At 46.6% G+C, this 23,212-nt stretch overlaps 1 protein-coding gene across 2 annotated transcripts in view; it reads left to right on the forward strand.

Moving 5' to 3' along the window:
* DIS3L2 (DIS3 like 3'-5' exoribonuclease 2) overlaps positions 1-23,212 on the forward strand; it is a 714,887-nt gene that overhangs the window by 643,099 nt on the left and 48,576 nt on the right. For both annotated transcript variants that reach the window (XM_069212876.1, XM_069212877.1), the window contains 2 exons: positions 5,007-5,190; positions 9,019-9,105. In XM_069212876.1, the coding sequence (XP_069068977.1) occupies positions 5,007-5,190; positions 9,019-9,105 (271 nt within the window). The remainder of the gene's footprint in view (positions 1-5,006; positions 5,191-9,018; positions 9,106-23,212) is intronic.

Consider the following 23,212-nt stretch of genomic DNA (forward strand, 5'->3'; position numbering starts at 1 on the left):
CCTGCTAACCAGGTTCCCTGTGCCAGAGCTCTTTAGCCTAACAAATGTGATGCAATGGCACAATTGGATACACCTTTAGCCACCACTATAAGCTCCTAGTAAAAGGGTACTTAGGTACCCAGGGCATTGGGGTACTATGGGGATGGTAGGCCCCTGAGGGCAGCAGCACTGATTGTTCAACCCTCTAGGGCCATGCAGCCAGATGCACCCAGCACTTCCAATGCAAGCTGAATGTCCTGGTGCAAACATAAAACACAAACTCGACATGGCACACTGCCTGTGCATCTCCTGTTCACAATACACTGCATTTACAATGGGTAAGACACCCATCTGGCAGGCCTTACAGCCCTAAGGCAGGTTGCACCATACATGTGAGGGCATAGCTACATGAGCAGTATGCCCCCACTGTGTCCTTGCCAAAGCTGGGACATAGCGAGGGAACAGAGCAGCCATTTTAATACATGTGCTAGACACTGGTCTACACGATTTTCCCAGCTACATGATGGTCACTCTGAACCCTGGCTTGTTTCGTATCAAACAACTCAGAATGATAAATCCAAACTGTAGGAATCTGGCCTGGTGTGTGGTGAGGACCTATGGTGTTATCACCTTTTACTAGGTCCAGGTGTTCCCTATTAGTGAGGTGAAGGCAGTGTCTAGAAAACCAGGGCTCTCTGGAGGTAGCTGTGGATGAGCAGCCAAGACTTATCTAGAAGATATGCAAAGCTTATGCAATACCACTAGTCAGTGTTACAAAAATAAAGGTACTTTATTTTGGGAAAACAAATACTAAAATACTGTATAGGCAATATTCAATTAGCAGGTGAGTAAACACACTATTATATACACATTAAAAGTCAGGAATTGCCATAGAAAGGAATAGAAAACACAGAATACAGAATGTAATGGGCCCCTAGGGGGAGACCAAACCACATACTAAATAAGTGGAATGCGAAAGTCAGTCCCCCACCCAAGGAAGGGGAATCTGTAGAGGGGAGCTGGAGGAACTAGGAACCCCAAAAGGTAAGTACCAGGTGCCCCCCAGCGACCAGGAGAGAAAGTACCTGTTTTTTCCCAAAACCCACAGGTGACATTTGGAAAAGGACTGTGCAAGACCCAAGCAAGACTGGAAGGAACAAAAGGTGGATCCTGACAGAAGAGGACCTGCAAATGAAGGGGACCAAGTCCAGTTCTAGTTGGAGTGTCCGGTTGGGACAGGAGATGCAGGACCAGGTCGACGGTGGAGACCAGGAATCGGCTATGCAGCACAGGAGCAGGAGAAGAGTTCTAGGAGTGATGCAGTCGATGTCCTACTTCGGAAGAAAATTTGCAGGCAGTCAGTGGTGTGGAAAAAACAGCAACAAGCCTTGGCAAAGGCAAGAGTAGCAGATGAAGAGTTGCAGAGCTGCCAGGGTCCAGGAAGGTTCAGGGGGACTCAATCCAAGGAGGGGAGTCCCAGGTGACCCTCAGCAGTGAGGAAATCCTTTGTTCTGCCTTCCTGGGCGTGAGATGTTCAAAACAGCAGGAGGGGTAACCTGTCTGTAGGATGGCAGCAATGCAGGCTGCCCAGGAAAACCCTGCAACTGGTGGGATCAAAGCTGGGGTCCTCTAAGGAGCCCCAGAGTGCATGGAATCATACAACCAATACTGGGAACAGTATTGGGTTATGATACCGACATGTTTGTTACCAAACATGCCCAGGTTTGTAGTTACCGTTATGTAGCTGGACATAGGTAGTGACCTATGTCCAGTACACAGGTAAAATGGCTTGCCCGCACTTACGAAGTCCAGGAAAATGGAGCTGGAGTTCATAGGGGCACCTCTGCTCATACAGGGGTGCCCTCACGTGCAGGTACTAACACCGTGTCCTCTGGGCTAGGAGGGCTTGCCATAGGGGTGACTTACAGTGACCTGGTGCAGTGTCCTTTAGGGAAAGGGTGCATGCACCTTTTCACGCAGGCTGCAGTGGCAGGCCTGCAGACACATTTTGCATGGGCTCCCATGGGTGGCACAATTCATGCTCTAGCCCATAGGGAACCCCTGGTGCCCCAATGCCCTGGGTACCTAGTTACCATATACTGGGGACTTACATGGGGGCACCAGTATGGCAATAGTGGGGTGTACTAAGTCAGGGACAATCAAATTTAGAGGGAGAGAGCACAGTCACTGGAGTGCCGGTTAGCAGGATCCCAGTGAACATAGTCAAAACACACTGACAGCAGGCAAAATGTAGCGGTAACCATGCCAAAAAGAGGGTTCTTTCCTACACAAACTGGTACCAGTATTGGATTTATCCCTAAATGTACTCAATGGGTCACCTTAAAGGTGCCCCTTGCAAAAGCTAACTACCCTGGCATGGTTGCTGACTGGGTGTCTGGAGGTGGCAGGCTGGATAGAACCAATCTACAAACCTTGGGGGAGAGCCCTGTGTCTGTGGTTTGTAAAACAAAGCCCTTCCTGGGTGGAGGTGCTAACACCTCCTACCTCATGAATGTGCACTGCCCTGGTAGTGAGCTTCAAAGGGCTTTACCGCCTTTGAAATTCGACCCCCAGGCCTGCTGCTAGCAGCAGATGGTCAACCCCTTTGCAAACCCCCCACTTTTGGCAGTAGCAAAGGCGGGAAACCACAGAAAGGGTAGGAGGAGTGGCCCCACCTGTCATGCACCACCCCTAAAGTGTTGCCTGCGACGTGGATACTCCATTTAATTTTCCTCCATCATAGATGGAAGGAAAATAGCTAATCAGGGATAGGGAAGTGATCCTTCCCACAGGAAGTGGTCACTATAGTGGGTGTAGCTACCCAAAGGTAAGTGTCCCAATGGACACTAGCAGGTATCCCCAAAAAAGCCCACTAAATTCAGTATTTAGTGGGCATTCCTAGACCAAGAAATCAGATTTGAAGAGCACAAAGAGGACCAGCCCAAAGAAGATTCAAGACATGAGAACTGTGGACCTGCTGCACCAAGAAAAGGTGCCAAACCCTGCCTGTTGCACGCAGGACCCGACAATCGCCGCTGAGGAGCTGCAGGACAACTGGACTGACCTCAAGAAGCCTAGAGGACCTCCAGGCTTCTCCAATCGCACTAGAGCTCCCTCCAGAGTGGAGAAACAACTCTGCAACCAAGAAGGTACCAGCAACCCAGTGAGGATCACATCACTGACCGGCTGCTAACTCCTGAACCGGAAGTCTTAGCCAGACCCGACGACACAGCAGCGACCTCAAAGACAAACCCTGCAAGTATGCCACGTTTGGTGGCACTGTGCCCTCCAGTGGTCGAGCCGTACCAATACCCTGTGTACTGGTCTGCTGACGTTGGACACCAAGAAAACCAGTCCACCCAGGACTGGAAAAGGACCAGGAGGAAGCCCCAGTCGAGGGACTTCAGGAACACCACGGACCTCCTGCCGGAGTGCCCCCGTTGTCCTGTAAGCAACTCTTAAAGTGGCTTACCTCCAGATCCCAAGGGCATCTTTGCGCACAGCTCCTGGCTCACCAGTTCGCCCTGTGTCCTGCAATGAAGAACCTGCTGTGTCTTAAGGGTCCCTCACCCCTTGCGACCTCAACACTCCAAGGGGACCCCAAGTAACCACATCTAACTTACCTGTGCAGTGCTTTTCCAAGTGGTCCCTCGCAGTGGCCCTGCACCAGCTCCAGAGACTTTCCATCGCTGCTCCCACCGGACCCGGGAGCCGCCCGAACTTCCCCAGCTGGCATAGTGTGCCCACCGACGACCTCTACCAACCTGCAAAAGAAGAACTTGGTAACCCAACTGTACGATTTTATATGTATTTTTAAAGGTGACTTTCCATTAATTCTTATAGTGCATAATTACGCACAAAAAGACTATTTTTATTAAACTTCAAAAATCCATAGCTCCAAAAGTATTTAACCAATTTTGATAATCTTTGTCTTAAATTTATATAAAAATCTGAAATGGTTTTATAAATTGGTCTCAAGTTATTCCTTCGAATGTGTGAGTCGCATGAATGATACTGAGTACAACAAATGCTTTGCACTTCTCCAAGATTGGCCTAACTGCTCGACCAAGCTAGAGCATTAGGTGATCTAGTTTTTACCTCTGTAAACCAACGTGTTGTTGCCTGGACCCCATGCACAGTGTGCTAGCTTTTCACACTACATGGAGGGCCAGCCTCCTACACCACGCAAAGCTGCTTTGATTAATAGAGCGGAATTGACGGAGTTCTGGTGATTGCTAGAAGGTGAGGGCACCAGCCCTGCTTCCCTAATTGGGGGAGAGCCCTGTCTCTGTGGTTTGTAAAACAATGCCCTTCCTGGGTGGAGGTGCTAACTGTTAATATTAATCCGTTCACTGCAGTTTCCGAGCTGGCCACTGTTCCGAGCCACAGTGATGTTTTGAAATTAAGCTTGCTTTCAGCAGACTGTATTTATTAGTGCCTCAGTTCACAGTTTGCTCTTTAGCTAAGAGCAAGAGTGAAAGTTTTAATGTGTTAGCTAACAATTTAGCAACTTTTTTTTATATGCTGGTAGATTAGAATGGACAATTGCTCCAGCATTGGCTATGGTCTATTAGAACTCATTTTCACGGTTCCTGGTTTTTCGCCTTTTTTTCCTGCGCCTAGCACCTTTGCGCTGCTCATGGCTAAATCGGTGATCCATTGCAGTTCAATAGAGTTCTGTTGATTCCTTGATAGTTTGGCATTTTGAAATATTACTCTGTCATAGGCCTGCTGTACACAAATGGGTACATGTTTTAATATTTCAGCTCTTATTTTAGGCAACTATTTTGTACACCCTGGTAGATTAAAATGGATAACCAGCTTCAAGGAACAATGACAGCAAATTTGAATGTATGTTGTACGAATATCATTTTATATTTTTATCTGTGCTATATTGCATGCTTTCATGTTTTTTTGGAAAACCGACTAAAGCTCTTTTGATAGTGAAAGTGCCACTGGTATGGTGGATTGAATATCTGCGCATCGATATCCGCTCTGGACTCACCTGCCTGCTCTTTCTTTCACAGGCTGGTGGAGGAGTTTATGCTGCTGGCCAACATGGCGGTGGCCCACCAGATCCGCCGCTCGTTCCCAGCGCTGGCCCTGCTGCGCCGTCATCCACCACCTCAGAGCAAACTGCTGGACGACCTGGTTGAGTTCTGCGACCAGATGGGCCTCAATATCGACTTCAGCAATGCTGGTGCTTTACATGTGAGTTACATGTGGAACCGTAACTGCAATCATGTCTGCCCATGCATGTGAGCCGAGTATGGAAATGTGGTGTCCAGCTTCATTGGCAAGCTTATCTGACCTCCCCGCCACGTAAGCTGCACATGAGACTGTAATATCGAGCACATGTAACCAACCCCGTGAGCCTCGTATGGATCTGGAATGGCAAGCATGTGACCTGCCGCATGAGTAATGTAGAAACTGTAATGACTATCATGTATGACGCAGCATGTGTGACATATGGGACTACAGTGGTGAGCATATGTGACCCTGCAAAAGAATGACGTTAATAGGTCTATGAGCTTTGCAGCCATATACAGAACAATGCAAAATATTTGCAAAATATGAAATTCCATTTCCTTGTGTTAGGAAGTATGGTTATGGGTTGACGCCAGTATTCGACTAGGTTGCTGGTGTCTCTAGTGTAATGGCATTGGCATGAGGCGCACCTTCGCTCAGGCTAGTAACTGAATTGGATTCTCACCTATGCTTTGCCACCAGCTTCCCAGATCCATGTGTCAGTAGCGTCTCCAATCCAGGTTTATTCTTTGCATTCTTGGATTTGTAGTTCACCTTAATATAGTATCAGGCCTACAAGTCCATCAATGCAAAGAAAAAAGCTGGACTGGATGTGCTACTCATGCATGGACCTGGACATTTGTGAGATCTCCAGTGATCACTGGAAATGCAATCAGTGTGAGTAAGACTGTGAGTGCAGCTGTTGACCTCACAAATAACACTTCTCCATTTGAGGTGATCTGAACAAGGGCCACTCAATATGCCTAGTAAGGACCTGGGTCACGGTATGTATGTAATAATGGTTCACTAGAGGGTCGTTTTAGTGCTGCTAGAAACATTTGAATTGACTTAATTATGACTAGCTGTCCAACAAACAGATAGATATTTTATCAAAAAAGTTAAGGAATACTTTCTAATTAAAAGCAAGTTTAGTGTGCTGTACAGTGATGGTGAGTGCTAAATTTTTTTAATGCAGTTGTCAGGTCAAGATAGACATTCTGTTTCCACAATAGTAAACACACAGTACAGGCTCTTAAAGGTGAGAAAAGAACTAGTCTGAAGCACTAACGTTTCAGCCTTATCAATAATTTGTAAGGCCGTCATCAGGACAAATCCAGCCAAGCGGCATGTACGTGTTCTAGACAGTATGTACTTTTCTGAAGGACAAAGGAAAAGCTTTTTCTGATTGGAAATGTCTATTCATTTGTATTTAGCTAACAAAACAACTGACGGACAATTTAGTGCCGGCATCAAATTTACAAGTCACTGAAACATAACCATTCAGTGCCTGGATCAGCAGGAGTGCACAACATTATAATAAGCGTTACGGCCACATTTGAAGGCAACAATGGGAGGGTGAATATAAGACTTCCTGTTTGTGGAACATCTCAGAGTGCCTTTATAATCTTCACAATCTGGTTAGGGTGGGGCAGAAAGTTGTGACACACGCACACTTGTCAGTTTCTCGTTTGGATTTGGGTGCCAAATGGTCCTCTGGATAATATCAGGCTCTTCTCATGGCCTTCCTCATCAACATGCAGGGTAACCCCTTGCCTGCAGGTCTCCTGTAGGCATCCAAGATTTAACAAAGTTCAACCTCCTTGACTTAAAATTGCAATGTATCCTTAGGAATATCCCAAAGGGAGACCTTCCCTCAGATCCTTAGAACGATTTCTTTGGTATTTGGTAAACCTGAAACCATCCCGTTAGCCATGCAGGAACACAATGTACTGGTGATCTTTAGAGAAGACAAATGTGTGGTTTCAGCCATGTAGTTACTGAGCCTGCAGCGCAGAATAAATGAGTAAAATAAACTGGCTCCCCAGTGCACACCATGCTGGTCATTGTGGTGTTGGCCTTAAAGTCTTCGTTTCACCGTATTTTTGGAATAACTAGCTCAACGTGTTGACACCAGGTCCCAAAACTTAGAGTAACTTTTCTCCTTTGGTTCCGTAATAGAACCAAAAAGTTTGGTTTAAAAATGCTCGAGTCAGTGCAGCAATTCCTCTTGGTTGTAGTGCATTGGGTTATTTGTAGCTAGCTGGTGCCATGAGAAAGATGGGCGATCATACACAGATCAGCTTTACCCTGACTCAGAGGAGAAGCTGATCCTAAAATAGGCCATGTTCTGTCTGCGTGGGGACACAAAGACCTCAGGGATGGCCTTATTTTTTAGGTACAGCTGGAGTTCAAAGGACAGAACCAGCTCTGAATCCTCACATGGGCATAGTGCAAATAATATTAATGCCAGACTAAATCTTAACCAAAGGAAACACACGAGGGTAGCATTCCATTCCATTGTCTTTTAGCTTGCATGCGCCAAAACAGAAAGGACCACTGTATAAAATGTAGTCATTACCTCTGCCAAAGGTGCAGTCCTGGGCAACCACTCTGTATAGCTGTGAATAATGTGAGAACTGTTTCATACGTGACTCTCCACTTCCAGATGAACCCAGGGAGATGTAGGCATTTAGTCGGCTTCATGCTTGGAGGACTACAGATTAAAGCGCTGCCAGACCACACTATCCAGTGTGGACAATCCCGGTGGTGAAGACACCATTGTCAATCACTTCTCCTCTTCATGGGTTCGCGTTTCCTGTCGGCTTTCCAAACAACTCCATGGTTCAGGATAGTACTTTGGGCACAAAGCTCGTTCCGACCCAAGCTCCCCAGCATCACTAGGGATCTAGCGTAACATTAGCTTGACCATGAAGCCTCAGAGCTCTTTATGAGGGGGGGTGATCATCTTTCTCTTAAGGACTCCTGGATAACACTTCCATTAGAAATGATAATCTAGCTATTCCAGCCGACACCTAGATTTAAGGTGATTTGGACTATATTCGAGCTATACAAGCTACCAGAGAACTGAGAACATGGACCTTAATCCGATACACTCCCGTGAAACCCTAACTTTAAAAAACATGTCCAGATACTTTCATGGTTCTTTCAAGGAAAGTACTCTAAATGGAGTGAACTCCCTCTGTTCCTCATGTGGCAAAATGTCCACACTGGTTTCTTAACAAAAAGCAGAGGTTTAATGCCTGGCCGACTTAAAGCAGGCTTTTATTTGGGCCAGTGAGTACCTCAAGGCTTCTCATGTCTTTGCAACTCTCATACTTGACTTTCTCAAGAAGCCTTGCGGTCATTTACTGCTGTCCATCTTCAGGCAGATGCAGGCACACTCAAAGCAGAATAAGATTCTCTACAGTGTAATCTGAGAGCAAACCTATGTGCATAGATAGATATACTTGCTTCGCTTCGCATTAAACAATAAATGAATTGAAAAATCAGTTCTAATTGTGGAACTGCCTTCTTGCTCCTGTGTGTGCTTGTGCAGCATTTTATATAGTTTTTCTCCTCCTAGGTTTTATTTCTTGGTGTCACTGTGTCATGTACATCTTTGATTGCTCAGTGTAGGTAGAAGATCTTCTGGATTTTGGCTCATGGAAGTTGCAGTTCTCTTGGCTGGATTTCACCTGATTTGACCTACCTTGTGCTCCTGTGTTTAGGAAAGAGTAGTGCAGGGGCAGGAGGGAAGCGGGTGCAAAGGTGAAGGTTGCTGTGCCAAGGGATTTGACCTGTGGGGTGCAACAAACAAGAACAATTTATGGACAGATTTACCTGTTCTGTGTTGGTAAATGAATGAATGTATGAGACGCTCACTGTGCTGCGCAGAGAGGTTTGCACCTATGTTGTATTATTGTATGACGCTGTGCTGTAGTCCACCATGGGTGACTCTGGGCCTGTATCTGCTTCTCACCCGCCTGTATCACTCTTCTCTTGCCTCCACAGAAGTCTCTAAATGAAACCTTTGGCAATGACCAATATGCCGCTGCTCGGAAGGAAGTTCTGACCAACTTGTGCTCACGACCTATGCAGGTGAGGAGAGAAGATCATGTGTAAAGACTGAAACTAGACCTTGCCAACTGCAGTAGAGACTGATAATTGTCAGTGTGTACTCCACTACCGTGAGCTGTAGGGAGCAGCTGTTGACTGTGTATCTCAGAGCCGCGTAGGAGAAGTGAGGAAAACGTTCTCTAGAATTACAGTCATCGACAAAATCTACAGGTCTGGCTTTTAGTGTGCTAACACGTGCAGATACATTTAATCGCAAATTCTGTTTAGCATGTTAAAGCCAGAAATTTTGGGTTTGCCAATATTGAGGGGAAAGCATCAAAATGGATTCTTTTCTGTAGAGAATGAGTACAGGAGATAAGTAATTGAACATGATGAAGAGTGTGATGATTGAGTGTACTTTAAAGTTGTAAAAAAGAACCTAATATATTCCAGAGGAAGCATTTCCTAGAGGGCGGAATGATACACCAAACAACCAAGTGAGAGAGAAGTACCCCTTGCGGTGAGCCAAAGCCCACGCTGCATGTTGTAAAAAACTGGTAACAATAGATCTTCAGAGAGTTGCGCTGTCAGCCTAGAACAAAAAATGGTCTGTAGCAATTCTTCTGATGCCGTACACCAGGTACTACAGGGAATGTGTGTGTCTTGTTCTTTAAGTAATGCTAAGACTAGGCCACTAGGGCACAATTAGGGAAAGCAGGAGACAATCAGAGACAGCTGGTAGATGCTAGCCCTGTGGCGATGTCCACGCTTCAGCCTTGCTAAGGTGTAAGGAGACATGATTGAAATAGTGAACTGGTTCGAGTATTGGGTGGCGGCAGCAGCTAGATGTATGAACTTAGCTTGCTAGGCTGATTCCAGCATAGACAGAGCTTTCGTGGTGTGCTGAAATGCAGAACCTTGGTCTTTTGTGTTTGAGTACTAGACCATGGGATCTTGCCCTAAATCAGAGACAAAAGAGCATAGTACAGGATCTGGTTTATGGGACCGCCGATAGGAGTGGTCACTTGGAGCTACCACCTTCCTCTCCAAACGCTGGGTAGACAATATCCCTTTGTGGCTGTTCTTCATCTAGCCTGATACGCATCGCTCTGTGAGGCCACGACTAGACCATGGCAGTGGTGTTTATCTTGGAATTTCAAGGGAACTTTAAAAATTACAAAGTTCAGCGTATCAATCAGGAATTTGTAAAGTGCACTACTCACCCGTGAGGGTCTCAAGGTGCTGGGGGGGGGGGGGGGGGGGAGGTTGCTGCTACTGCTCGAACAGCCAGGTCTTGAGAAGTTTTGTGAAGGTAAAGGAGGTCTTCGGTCTAGTGCAGGTGGGTGGGAAGAGTGTTCCATGTTTTGGTGGCGAGGTATGAGAATGATCTGCCGCCGGTTGTAGTTCTGCGATGCGTGGGTCTGTTGCGAGGGCGTGGTCGGCGGAGCGGAGATGCCGGGTCGGGGTGTAGAAGGAGAGCCTTCTGTTGAGGTATTCTGGTCCGGTGTTGTGCAGTGCTTTGTGAGCGTGGGTGAGGAGTTTTAATGTGATTCTCTTGTTGACGGGGAGCCAGTGCAGGTTTCTCAGGTGGTCTGTGATGTGGCAGTGGCGGGGGATGTCCAGGATGAGGCGTGCGGAGGTGTTCTGGATGCGTTGCAGCCTCTTCTGGAGTTTGGCCGTGGTTCCTGCGTAGAGGGCATTGCCGTAGTCAAGTTTGCTGCTCACGAGGGCTTGGGTGACTGTTCTTCTGGTTTCGGTGGTTTTCCATTTGTAGATCTTTCGGAGCATGGGGAGGGTGTTGAAGCAGAAGGAGGAGATGGCGTTGACTTGCTGGGTCAGGGATAATGAGGAGTCCAAGATGAATCCTAGGCTGCGTGCGTGGTCGGTGGGAGTCGGAGCGGCTCCGAGAGTGGCAGGCACCAGGAGTCATCCCATGCGGAGGGGGTGGAGCCGAAGATGAGGACTTCCGTCTTGCGTGTGACTGCGTAGTCATTGTTCATACTTGATAAACTCAGCCAGTTCTCCGCTGTAATACTCTCCTTGGATTGGTTGCTGCTAATGAACGGAGAAGCAGCACAAGTTTAAGAATTTTGGGAACAACAGAGAGGGATGGAGAAATAGTTGATTCAAGCTTGATCACCAGTAGGTACTTTCCGTTGCTTTTTTTGCTAAGGTGCTTCAGACGGGGAGTAACCGTATTCAGTCAGTCTTTACTCTGCCCGAGAAGAGACAGAATACCTGCCAATGCTTGTTTCTTTTGAGGGAACTGGCAGCTCTAGATAGTTGGACATTTGTGGACCTCATGATTGCGATACAGCTCAGTCGTGAGGCTCAGTTAGCTCCAGGACCTGCGTCTGGTCCTATCCGAGACTTAGGATGATGTGTTCAGAAAAACCAAAAGCGATGGACGCTGTGCTGAATTACTCCTCCAGTGCAGTGTGTTTTTGGTTCACCGTGCCACTTCTGATGGACCAGTCATATGCAAATGAGCCTTTGTACTTTTCATGGAAATAGATGACATTCCTCAGAAACAAACTTCCCCTCCTGGGCTTTGAGATCATCCTCAACTCTCCAATGATGGTCCTTTGTCAGATGTGTACTGCGGCCGGGGGGGGAAGGGGGGTTAGAGGGGTAGGCACTTTCACCCCGGCAGCACAAACACAGAGTTTGCTTCACGCTGACACGCGCAATGAAACAAAATGCATGAATGTGAGTCTCTCTGGTGTTGCACTACTAGCCTCGCTCAGGGGAAGGCAGGTTGGAAAGCCCCTCCCTCCCTTGTCCCTTTCTACAGAGCACATTTTACCAGGGACACGTTGTGACAGACCATCAGTCACACGCTCAGCCGAAGCCCCAAGCTGTCAACAAGGCCACAACAGCTTTGTGTAGTTCCAGGCAATTACCCCGCTTCCTTCTCGCTGCGTCGCCTGGAAAGTGAAGCTTCTGGTTGAAAGTCACTTTAGACTCTAACCACTTCTCTCCGGGCTCGTGTCTTCACTTTGTGGGTCAGTGTGGAGTTCCCGGTGAATCACGATTAGAGCGCTTTTTGGTACAGCTCAGTCGTATAATAACTGCAGATTCCTTTGCGCACTCTGCAATGGCACCCTGAGCTATCAGGGCTCTCTGCTGCTATTGAAAGCGTCAGGGACAAAGCCATTTGTTGAACATGGCATTGCCAAGGGGAAATTGGCATCACGTGCAAGAGTTCTGGATCCATGCAGTACCTTGGAGAGCTGATGTAGATAGAATTTGGTTAGCCCATGCAAATGCCACCTAGAAACCTCTATGCCAGGTGCCTGAAGGTGAAAAAATCCCCTTGCTGTAGGCAGAGCAGGGATGTTAGAAGTTGTCGCTTATGGCTCTGCTCAGACCAACTCTTTTCAAACCTGCATGGTCTTGTAGGTATGGGAAGTCCCAGGTCCCCTGATGGCGACTGTCAGTAGCAGTAAGGAGGTTTTCAAGGATGAGTCATCCTCCTCGGAGCCCAAAGAAGACCACAAGGAGAGGGCTTGGGCAGCCCGGCCATTGAAATAATCAACTAGGGCTGTAGCTCTTGTTATCACCTCCCATTCCTCAGTACCAATGGAATCTTCCTGGGATGTTTGGTTCTGGATATCAGGTACAAGCAGATTCATATCCCAGAAAAGGGCACAGGATTCTACTCCCTTTCTCTCTTGGCTCCCAAGAGAGTTGGATATTTGAAGCACATCTTTAAACTCAGCATCTTATACTTGTTTATTCTGCAAGAAAAGTTCAAGATGATGTCCTTCAGTCAAGTACAGCTTGATCCTCAGTGTGGTGTCATTATCATGCGGACTTACAAACCACTCCCTCATTCTGGATCCCCTTGTGTGCTGGTCTTGGTTTCATGGGGAGGTGATTTGGTCAAGTGGCGAAGATGCAGACGTTGGCACTTAGGGTTGGGATGTTGGCACTTAGGGTTGGGATGTTGGCACTTAGGGTTGTGATGTTGGCACTTGACTCAAAACTGTGTGATTGTGGGTCACTTACTTCAACTCCCTCGGCCTAAAATATACATTTGAAATAATGGACTATATAGAATCTAATTTTGTAGTCCAAATATGTAAATATTCACTTGAAGTAATTACTCTTCTATCCTCTCCACCATTGCCATAGTGTACAAGGCACAATTGGTCTCCAGTTAGGTTCATTCTGCCCAAAGTCTAAGAGGTATATGTACATGAATGATCACCTGTCTACAAATGACGCTGAATTGCAGGAGCTACTAGCCAGTGGCAGAGTATTACCAGTGGCCAACTTGCACTGAATGCGTTTTGGGGTGCAGTTGTGATGTGCAGTTTATTCCGTAAAACTATTACAATAAAAGAGTTTAAAAAAGAAAATGACGAGCTAATTTTTGCGTATCACAAATGTTATTACTAAAAATAAAAATCAGGTATTTTGGGACAAAATACAGTTTTGCCACGAAAATGTCAATCGAATCTTTGCGGAGACTAAAGCTTATTCATCCAAAATGACAAATATGTTACACGATGTTGCGGTGTCTAAGAGTGACATGACGATGTTTTATCCAAAATGGTTGCATTTATAAAATGTATTTCTACCTGGTACTTGAGGGGTCTGTTTTAGGGCCACTTCTGAACGGTTGTTGCTAAATTTTGTTGTGATTACTTGGTGTCAGAGGTCACAACCTGCTAGCCACGCACCCTCTAAAGAAAGTTGGGCTCACATTATCCATTTTTCTGTCCTATTCGGTGGAGGTATTTATAACTTATCACTTTCAGAGCTCATCAGCTACCTTTTCTCTGGATCCCCTCTCAGTGAAAGTGTGTTTGCGGACCTCCCTTCCTTATTGTTTGAAGCCCCTACACCCACCCTAACTGGTCGGTTGACTTGTTCTCCTGCTGCTGTGCCGGGCTATATTGAGATAATCCATTCGGGGGCTCTAGGCGTGAACCTTTTCACATGCACACTTATGTGTAAAGTGTTGTGGCTCTTACTAGTGCTTGGTACTACTTGTCCATGACATTACAGAGCCCATAACGGGTACCAAAGGGCCTCAGACATGGGGGCCGATTGAGATGTGGAAGATGAGTTACTCCGACACAACTGTGACGGATATCCTGTCCGTCAAAATCTAAATCCCTTAGGGAGTAACGGGATTTAGATTCCAGCGGCTGGGATATCAGTCACCACTGTGATGGAGTAACCCGTCCCCCAATATCTAAATCAGACCGCCTATGGGTTCGTTAGTACGGTCAGTAGGTGGGGCCATGTCCGAGGAGGATCTCTGGGCGGTGTCTCGGAGACTGATAACCTTCTCCATCCCTAGAGTACTGATGCTGGCTTATAGCTTGTTTAGAGCTTACAGCCTTCTTATTTGTTTTTTAAAACATATTTCATTGGCATTTTACCTGAGAAATAATAGCTAATGGTACAGTCACGTATTTTACATCCTAACCACAGCAGAGGAACCAATTTAACAGTAATACTAACCAATAAAGTCTTTACACTCTGCGGTCAGGCAAGCTACGGAGCTGTACAATGTCCGTGTTCCAGTGTTCTCCCATTTCGCAGCTTTCTAAGTCATCCATCTAATCTGCAAGGGCTAGGTCTTAGCCTTCCTCTCTGACCCATTGGACCACCCCCCTTTTAAAAGAACATGCACTCCAACATGCGATCCATCTATTGACCTATAGTACGCATCGAAGTCGGGAGCCGCCAAACCACTGAACTGCACTGGATGCTGGAGCTTTACTAAGCCCACTCTGCACCCACCCCCACCCAAAGGAGAGCAGTAAGCAAGGTGTGCATCTCCCAAAATATACCCTGGCGTATTCTGATGGGGAGGGTGGTGAAATAATACAGTAACCTGGGTAAGGCTGTCATTTTGGCAATCTCCAACCGTTTACCCACTTAAAAGGGAAACCTTTCCAGAAACGTATCCTATTGCGGAGAACCGTAAGGGCTCTACCCAGATTACTCTCCAGCAGATCTCCATCCTATAAAACTGCCCCCCCCCCCCAAATATTGAAAAGTGGTCGTCTCCCATTTAACCACTGCATGGGGAGGTGGTCCCCCATGCCCCAGACCTAGAGGGAACACACTAGTCTTCTGCCAATTAATGTGTAGACCTGAAAGTGATCCAAAGTCCTCCAAGATGCAAGAGGCCCCGGGGACATTCACCCAATGGTCATGAAGGAAGAACAGCAAGTTGTCCGCATACCGTGCAATGTGGTGCACAACCCCTTGGAGCGTAATACCCCCATAATATGGGCTGTCCCGTGCTTTTCCTGCCAGGGCTCCACCGCATTAGCAAACAGTGGGGATAAAGGGCAGCCCTGCCTCGTGCCCCGTTCCACTCTGTAGGCCTACGATATTACCCCCGCCCTGTCTTAACTATTGCAGTAGGGTCTGCATTAGGTAGCCTGATCCAGGCAATAAATCCCTCCCCAGTGCCCATGCGGCTCATCACTGCATACAGATATTCAAAGTCTAAGCTGTCGAGGACCTTCTCAATATCACCCCTGCCTCCCTGTGTACAGCTGATGCAGCAAGCAGCAGCGCTGTCACCCGCCTCCTGTTCATCGCCGTGTTCCTCTCTGGTGTAAAGCCTGTCTGATCACTATGTATAAGCTGACATATATGGGGCAGCAACTGCATAGCCAACCCCCTTTTCAGTACCTTATGTTTGATGTTTAACATCATCAGTGGCCTGTAGAACGCTAACTCCTGGGGAAGGTGCTGGCCTGGCTTAAGTAGGGAGTTCATCAACGCCTCTGTGGTAGGAGATAGGACCCAGTCACCTGACGCCTCCCGATAGACCTCCACAAGGTGGGTGCCGGGCGAGTTATATAAGTGGCATAAGACTCCACCAGGAGCCCGTCTGACCCCCCGCACCTTATCCCTGGCCATGGCCTTGATCGCAGCAATATTCTCTGCCAATGAAACTTTTGTTCCCAGAGTCTCCGCAATGTCAATACAGCCTCCTTAGCTGACCCAGATGCCCGAGCAAATGTATCCAGCTTTTTGGGTAGGTCTGATGCAGTAAGCAACAACAACAAACCCAGTAACTGCTGTTGCCCTCTGCCTCATTAAACGTTTTCAGATTCCTTCCTTAAGCCACCATCTTAATGAGGTGGGGGGAGGGTACATTTTGCAAGTTTCTACACCTTCCAGCTAATCTGTAAGGGCTAGGTTTTAACCTTCCTCTCTCACCCTTTGTCCCACCCTCCTTTCCAAAGAATGTTCACTGCATCATGCACTTTTATTTTGAAGGCAGGTGTTTTTGCCCTGCTGAACAAAGAAGCCATAAAAGTGATGGCTTTAGAAGAAAGGGTCATACGATTCTACTCCCCTTCTCTATTGGTTCCCAAGAGAGGGGAAAGTTTGAGACTCATCCTTAAATTCAGCCCCTTAAACTTGTTCATTCTGCAAGAAAAGTGCTAGATGGTGTCCTTCACCCAAGTCCTGCTTAATATTCATCATAGACCCACAGGACGACTGTCTTCATCTGAGGATCATTGTGAGGTTCCTAGCACTATCAGTTGAATGGATACCATTTGGCCACATGACCATGCCCTGTGGTTTATCTTCTATGCAGGCAGTTGTGACGGGTTCTCTCTGGAGGCCGTGAGATCCAGTGTTTCTGTACTTGGATGACTGGTTAGTGAAAGCAGTGCCTCCAGCACTGGGCTTTATAGTCGATGCCCAGAAGACTCTTCTTCCGCAACACAGCAGTTGATCTCCATAGAGACGGTACTGAACATCATCTGCAAGAAGCCCTTTCCTCCTCGGAGAACTCTGGCTATTTGAGAGATTATTTCAATATTTCTCAGATACAGATCACTGTTCTGTAAACCCTAGACTTGCTGGATCCAATGGCTTCATCATTCCTGTTGATGCCTCATGCAGGATGGCAAAACAGACCCGGAGAAGACAGTAGTTCCAACATCAAGGGAGCATTTTAGGTCATGTGCAGGTCTTAAGGTCAGTCCATTGGTGGCACTTGAAGGTGTATCCCTCCAACGTGTTGGTGGGATTTTCCTTTATCCATCCACAGGTCCATGCTACTGTAGTCAAATGCCACTTTGATTTGCTGGGGCACACACCTGGATGGCACGATGATACAAGGCCCTTGGTCCACATCAAAGCAGCGTGTGTATATAAACATGCAGAAGCTGTGGTCAATCTGCGTTGCTATGAAGGCCTTCATCCCTTCAATCTCAAGAGCATCATGCAGATCTCGTCCAAAAGCATCACTCTGGCCACAATAACAGCATACTGGGCAGAGTGGAGCTGTGCACCCATTGTAGTCAGATGATTCGCCTGTGCCAGTGGACTCACCAAACAAGGAGTTTCCCAGTGGCTGCACAATTTGAAGGACTTGCAGTAGGAACTGTACCCTGAAGTGACATACGTGACCTTCTGCCAATTGGAATGACTGTACGTGGATCTTTTCGGCACGGGCCAAAACAGGAATTAGAACATTGGAATGTTGGGAGCTCCATTGCAGACAATGGAGTGCTCCGGGCTTTCACTCGCTGGTAAAAGCCTGGTGTGTCAACATTCCAATGTTCTCATTGTTCACAGCAATAGCTGTGAACAAAGCCTCACTGAGCCTGAGGGGATTTTAGTCCCCTCCAGCATCCTGAAGAATTTGTTTTATTTGATAGAACATTCTGCCCTTTAGTGGTAGAATGTTCTAATAGCCTTAGAACCTGCCATAGCGGGCTGTACCAGCCATCAAAGGGCCTCTCCCTTGCTAAAGGCCCTTGCCTTCGGATCGGGCCTTTAACGCGGGAGCGGGCCTTTAATGGCAGGTAGAGCCTGCTACGGCAGGTTCTAAGGCTATATTAGAACATTGAACTGTTGAGTGCTCCATTAGAAAAAATGGAATAGCTGTGGGCTCCAACATTCCAATATTCGTCTTTCATAGCAACAGCTGTCAACAAAGGCATCATGGAGCCCAAGGGGATTTCAACCCCCTAGGGCTCTGTGAGGCCTTTGATTTACTGATTAGAACATTCTGCCCTTTAGGCGCGGAATGTTCCGATAGCCTTATAAACCTCTGTAAAGGGCTATACTGCCCATCACAGGCCTGCTGCCTTGTTAAAGACCCTTGCCTTCGACTTGGGCCTTTAACGCTGGAGTGGGCCTTTAATGGCCGGTATAGCCCGCTACAGCAGGCTATAAGGCTATAGTGTCTGCAGTTTGTGCCTTACACTTCCCTCCAGGCAGGCCAATGCCTAATTTGTGCCTGTGGGTGGCACCAGCACTTATTTTTGAGGGCCAGCACTTAATTCTCCACATCAGCCATTTCCTGAAACCAACAGAGGGAAAAACAAACAAAGCCACAGGATGGAATAAAAGAAATACAGAAAATCTGTCACCACTGGAGAAAGCAGAACTCGTTAGAGTGAGATAACGGGGTAGGAAGGGCCGGGCAGTGAATTAAAGAGGCCTGAGGTGGATTGAGGACTGCGCACCCTTGGCATTCAGCACGCTGACATTTAATAGCGCCAGCTGCGGTTGTCTGAGCAGCACTTTAAGCATCGACACCTATTATTTTACAAATAAAGCACTGCTCCAGACGGGGGATGCCTTCAGGGCAGTGGGGCTCTGGATCTGCTATACACATTTCTGTTGAGTCTTTAGGGGGTTTCGAAAATGACAGAAGACAAGGAAAGAGATGCGTCCCTGAAGGCTATTTTTCAGTTACGAGAATATCCTGAGTCATGGATGACTCTCTGTACACCATGAACCTTCAAAGATTGAGTGATTGTTGTCAAGATATGCTGATGAGGAGCGTTGTATGTTGTGCCAGTGGCGGCCCGTCCTTTAGGGTGGAGGGGCCACGCCCCCCCACCTTTTGCCCCCCATGAAAAGTGTCTGTCAGGCTGAACAAAGGTCAGCCTGACAGACACTCTTCATGTTCAGGTCAGGCAGCCAGGAGTGAGCCATTTGCGATTTGCGCAGACTCCTGGCTGCCAGAGCTGAACTTTGCTGGGCTGAGGAGATCACAGCTCCTATGGGCGTGACCTCCTCGGCCCAGCAAAGGTGCCTCGAGGCCCTCCCCTGGGTGATGAGGAAAGCGTCACCCATTGACACTCTCCCTGGGCGCTTCAGTTTAAGCACTGTTGTGCACACTCTTTTGAAGATGATTCTTGCTGCCAGATGGAGACAATGAAGAGAAAGTTGTATGGTTGACAGGATCCATTTTTTCGCCTCCAAAAATGCATTTTGCAGCGGAGTGTCCAGTCACTTTTAAATAGTGAGAGAAATTGCCAGTAAAGGCGGTGAAGTTCAGAAATCGTCTTGTAGTATCCGTGACTTTATTTATAATGGGCCAGTTTCATAATATCTGCAACATGTGAGTTGAAGGCGAGGTATAGGCCCAGATGAAGCCTGGGCACTTTCCAAAGGTGAGACACCAAAAAGGGAAAGTGGTGATACTGGTGAAAGGACATCTCCATGTTTGCTAGAATTGATCCCGTGGCTCTCCGTGGATATTCAACTTTGAAGCGGTCAGAAAGGGACCTGGGGTACCCCACAGTTGGTGGAATGGACCAATGCGGATGACTCAATCTTAAACTGTGATTTACAGAAGAGAAGGGCCAATCCAGGCCGGAAACTCCAGGGATGGCTTGAAGAAAAAGAAACCCAGTTGGGTTCAGGAGAGCTAGACCACGGAAGGCTTTTACGATGTTAAAGAGTTAAGAATCGGATATGAGCAAAGATAGTCATTAACATTGTAACTGATGCAGGAAGGAAGTCGAGAAGGCAGCACCGAGCTGGACCACACTAACTTCAGGAAGGTGGGGCTTTCAAGGCCGCGTCAAAACTACGATGACAGGGCGAGATAGTGATGTAAACTGCACTATGGTTAGTGCCTACCCACAAGTCCCTAGTAGGGCTTTAAGTGGACCGGGTCCCTTAGGGTCTCAGAATCAATAGTAATTGAAAATGAACATTGAAACAGGTACCTGTCGGGCCCTGTGTTCATCTGCTTAACTTTTCATGCAAAACACTGATCGATTTTTGGACAAGGGGTGTAAAACCCATTAAACTGGTCCATGTTGTTTGTGGCTATATTTCACATTCTTTACTTAATCCTGCATTCTCTACAATGGTTTGCTTTCTTGAACGATGTTGTCTGCGTTTCTTTTTTTAGGCAGCATACATACTCTTGCCTAGTGCATAATTTGAATTGAGTCGCCTCCAGGTGTTTATAACAGGCCACAATTGATGTCGTGGCTGGAGCCGGTGCGAGTTTCTCACAGTGCCAGTCAGGGACAAAAGTGCGTTCAGCATTCGTGGTCATCCAATCCTTGGCCTCTCTGCAAAGCGCACAGAGCAGTGGTCACACGTGCCAGTTGCAGTTGTGATTCTATGCAAATGTGTGAGTAGAGTGGCATTCTATTATAGTCATATGTTTAAACCACGCCCTTAGTTATATAGACCCCACCCATTTCAGGGACACCCCACACAACTTTTTTCATCCCGCTAAAAGCCCTGGGCCCGGGCGTGTTAGAGAAATATCTGGGCCCAGAACTACAAATCAGGAAAAACGAGCGACCAGATCGATGGACAATGGATGTGTCTTCAAAATGGATCATGCGGTTTGTATGGATGAGAAGATAACAGTAATCCAGTCCTGAACTTTCATCTCACCAACTAGTGCATCCTGGGGGTTGTGTTCTTGGTTTAAGGGGTACAGTTCACGTGGTACATAGTGCCTATATACAAGGGAAATAAAAATCGAATATATTTTTTCAGTCATTTCTCTTTCACTGTTTACCTTTCTATGTCTTTCAGAGTAATTGCATTTGTAATTCCCTTTATATAGCGCTTACTACCCCTGGCGAGGCATTGAAGTGATTACATACACATCTTTAATGGTTCAACTTTTGTTTAAATAACATCTATTTACAACAAATGCACAATACTCCGAAGTAGCATTCAGGAACACAAAAAAGGACACAGGTAGATACATTTGCAGTGTAAAGGTTTTTTTAGGGTGGAGATTTCGGGACACGCTGGCCTGGCTGGGGTGTCTGACTACACTTTTCAGAGTTAATGATGCTTTTTCCTAAGCATTCCCTCACCTGCTCAGAAGGTGCACAGGGCTAATTGCCTGTTAATGTGCACCATACATCACTCTGGATGGAGTCTGCTTGAGGGCGGCAGCTTAATGTCCCCCATAATGTCACCTATAAAGATGCTGTGTGGAGGTATCACTAAGGACCAGTACAGGACTGTGTTTCAGGCAGTTTAAATACCTACACATAGTGTATTTTAGATACATCATTCACAAGAAGCTCTTTTGGGTGAGCTGTGGGTGTAGTAGGGCTTACCTACTCCACATGGTCTGCTCCTGGCTGGTGGGCGCAGGATCTGGAAGATGTTTTACTCTCTAAGTCAGTGGTTCCCAGTGTGGACCCCAATGTATCATCACTGGAACCCGGGGACCCGGACTGAATCATTTTTGGAACCGGTGATTCTCCACCCCTGACCCCCCTCCCCACCCCCAAGTCTTTACTAGAAGCCAGAAAACCAGGCCCAAACATTGTTGATGAACTGCAAAACAATACAAAAAAAAATACAGTAACAAGCATTCCATCAAACACATACACGTTATAACACATTTTATTTAATTTGCAAACAAAATAAAAATAAAAAAAATTAATAGGAAGGTTGGAGCTTTTCCAGTTCAATTGAATATCGTCCATAGTATATTCTGTCTGATGTACCTGCACAGCTCCCACGAATCAATCTGAGGATACTAATTAAATTTTTAATTGTTAATATTAGTTCATTTTCTAAGCAATCACGAACCTCCGGAGGAGGCCCCTGGGGTCCCCAGACCACAAGTTCATTCAGGATTGATTAAGAGATGTAAGCAACTTAAGTATGGGTGGTTTGACTCTGACATCCAAAACCAGAAATAGAACATAAGTAAACTTAATAGAACTATTGATAAAACTGAGGTGTGATTCGCATTATAGCAGATCACTAACAAAGCCTTGGTGTACTTGCATCTCGATCTGGTTGATGCACCTCACACAGTCACTCAGCAGACCTTTAGTCGATGGCCTTGCTAGACCTCACGGACCCCTCATAGTTCATATATGTCAAGAGCTTGGCCTCCTGTCCGAGGGATGCAAATGGCCTGTCAAATGTCCTGAAATGGAACTGATTGTGATGGGCTAGGATCTTAACCCAGAAGTTCTAAGGAATTCTATGTACTCATACCGCCCCCAACGGGTGAAGGATTTCCTTGTTAGTTCCAGTTTTCAAAAAGAAAAAACATTAGTACTCTGTAATATAGTATGCCTGCCTACTAAAACTTTTCTCCAAAATTGTTGTGAATAAACTTCTCCGCTGGCATGAGACCAAAGTTGCCCACCACTCAGCTTAAACTGGGTTTAAAAAATGGATGGCCATTATCTGCTCTATACAAACAAATCATAAGCTGCCTATACATTGCCAAAACTTTGCTGCTGCCGAGGACTTTATTATTCAGTTGACTTGGTGATATTTGTGAGGACTCCAGTAGTCTGATAGCTATCACCAGACACCAATGGTTCCTGGGTTTCAAGGAAACACCTTTAGATCAGCCTACTAAAACCCAATCCCTGACCTTTGGAGCTAAAAAAAATACATTGTCTCTCTAACCATCTCTCAGACCCCCTGACACAAACCCTGGAACAAAGTGAAAACAGCTCAAAGACCATATTTGCCAGTGGCAATAAATCCTGGTTACAAAAGACCGTGGGGCAGGATGGGCGGTGGATCTCTCTACCGCCCCATTTCACTTACCTGAGAGCGGCCCTCAGGAGAGTGTTTTTGCCCAACCAGCGTTGACCAACCCTATAATCGAAAGTCTGGCACACATAGCTCAAGGACTCAGTATTTAGTTCAACCTTGTACAAGGTACCAATTTTCATGACCATGTTAACAAGCATTTGCAATGCAATGGGTCTCGTGTTTGCTGGAGTTAGAGCTATTAGTGTTAATTCCTAACTGGACTTTTCTTGCCACTTAAATTGAAAATGAAAAGTAAAACAGTTGACATAAGAGAGCCAATTGAAAGCGCCATGAGCACGAGTGCACAGGGGAGACACAAAAGAAAAAAAAGTTTGCTCGCAGTCAAACGTATCGACAA

This window comes from Pleurodeles waltl, chromosome 11, assembly GCF_031143425.1.
Source record: "Pleurodeles waltl isolate 20211129_DDA chromosome 11, aPleWal1.hap1.20221129, whole genome shotgun sequence".
Classification (NCBI taxonomy): domain Eukaryota; kingdom Metazoa; phylum Chordata; class Amphibia; order Caudata; family Salamandridae; genus Pleurodeles; species Pleurodeles waltl.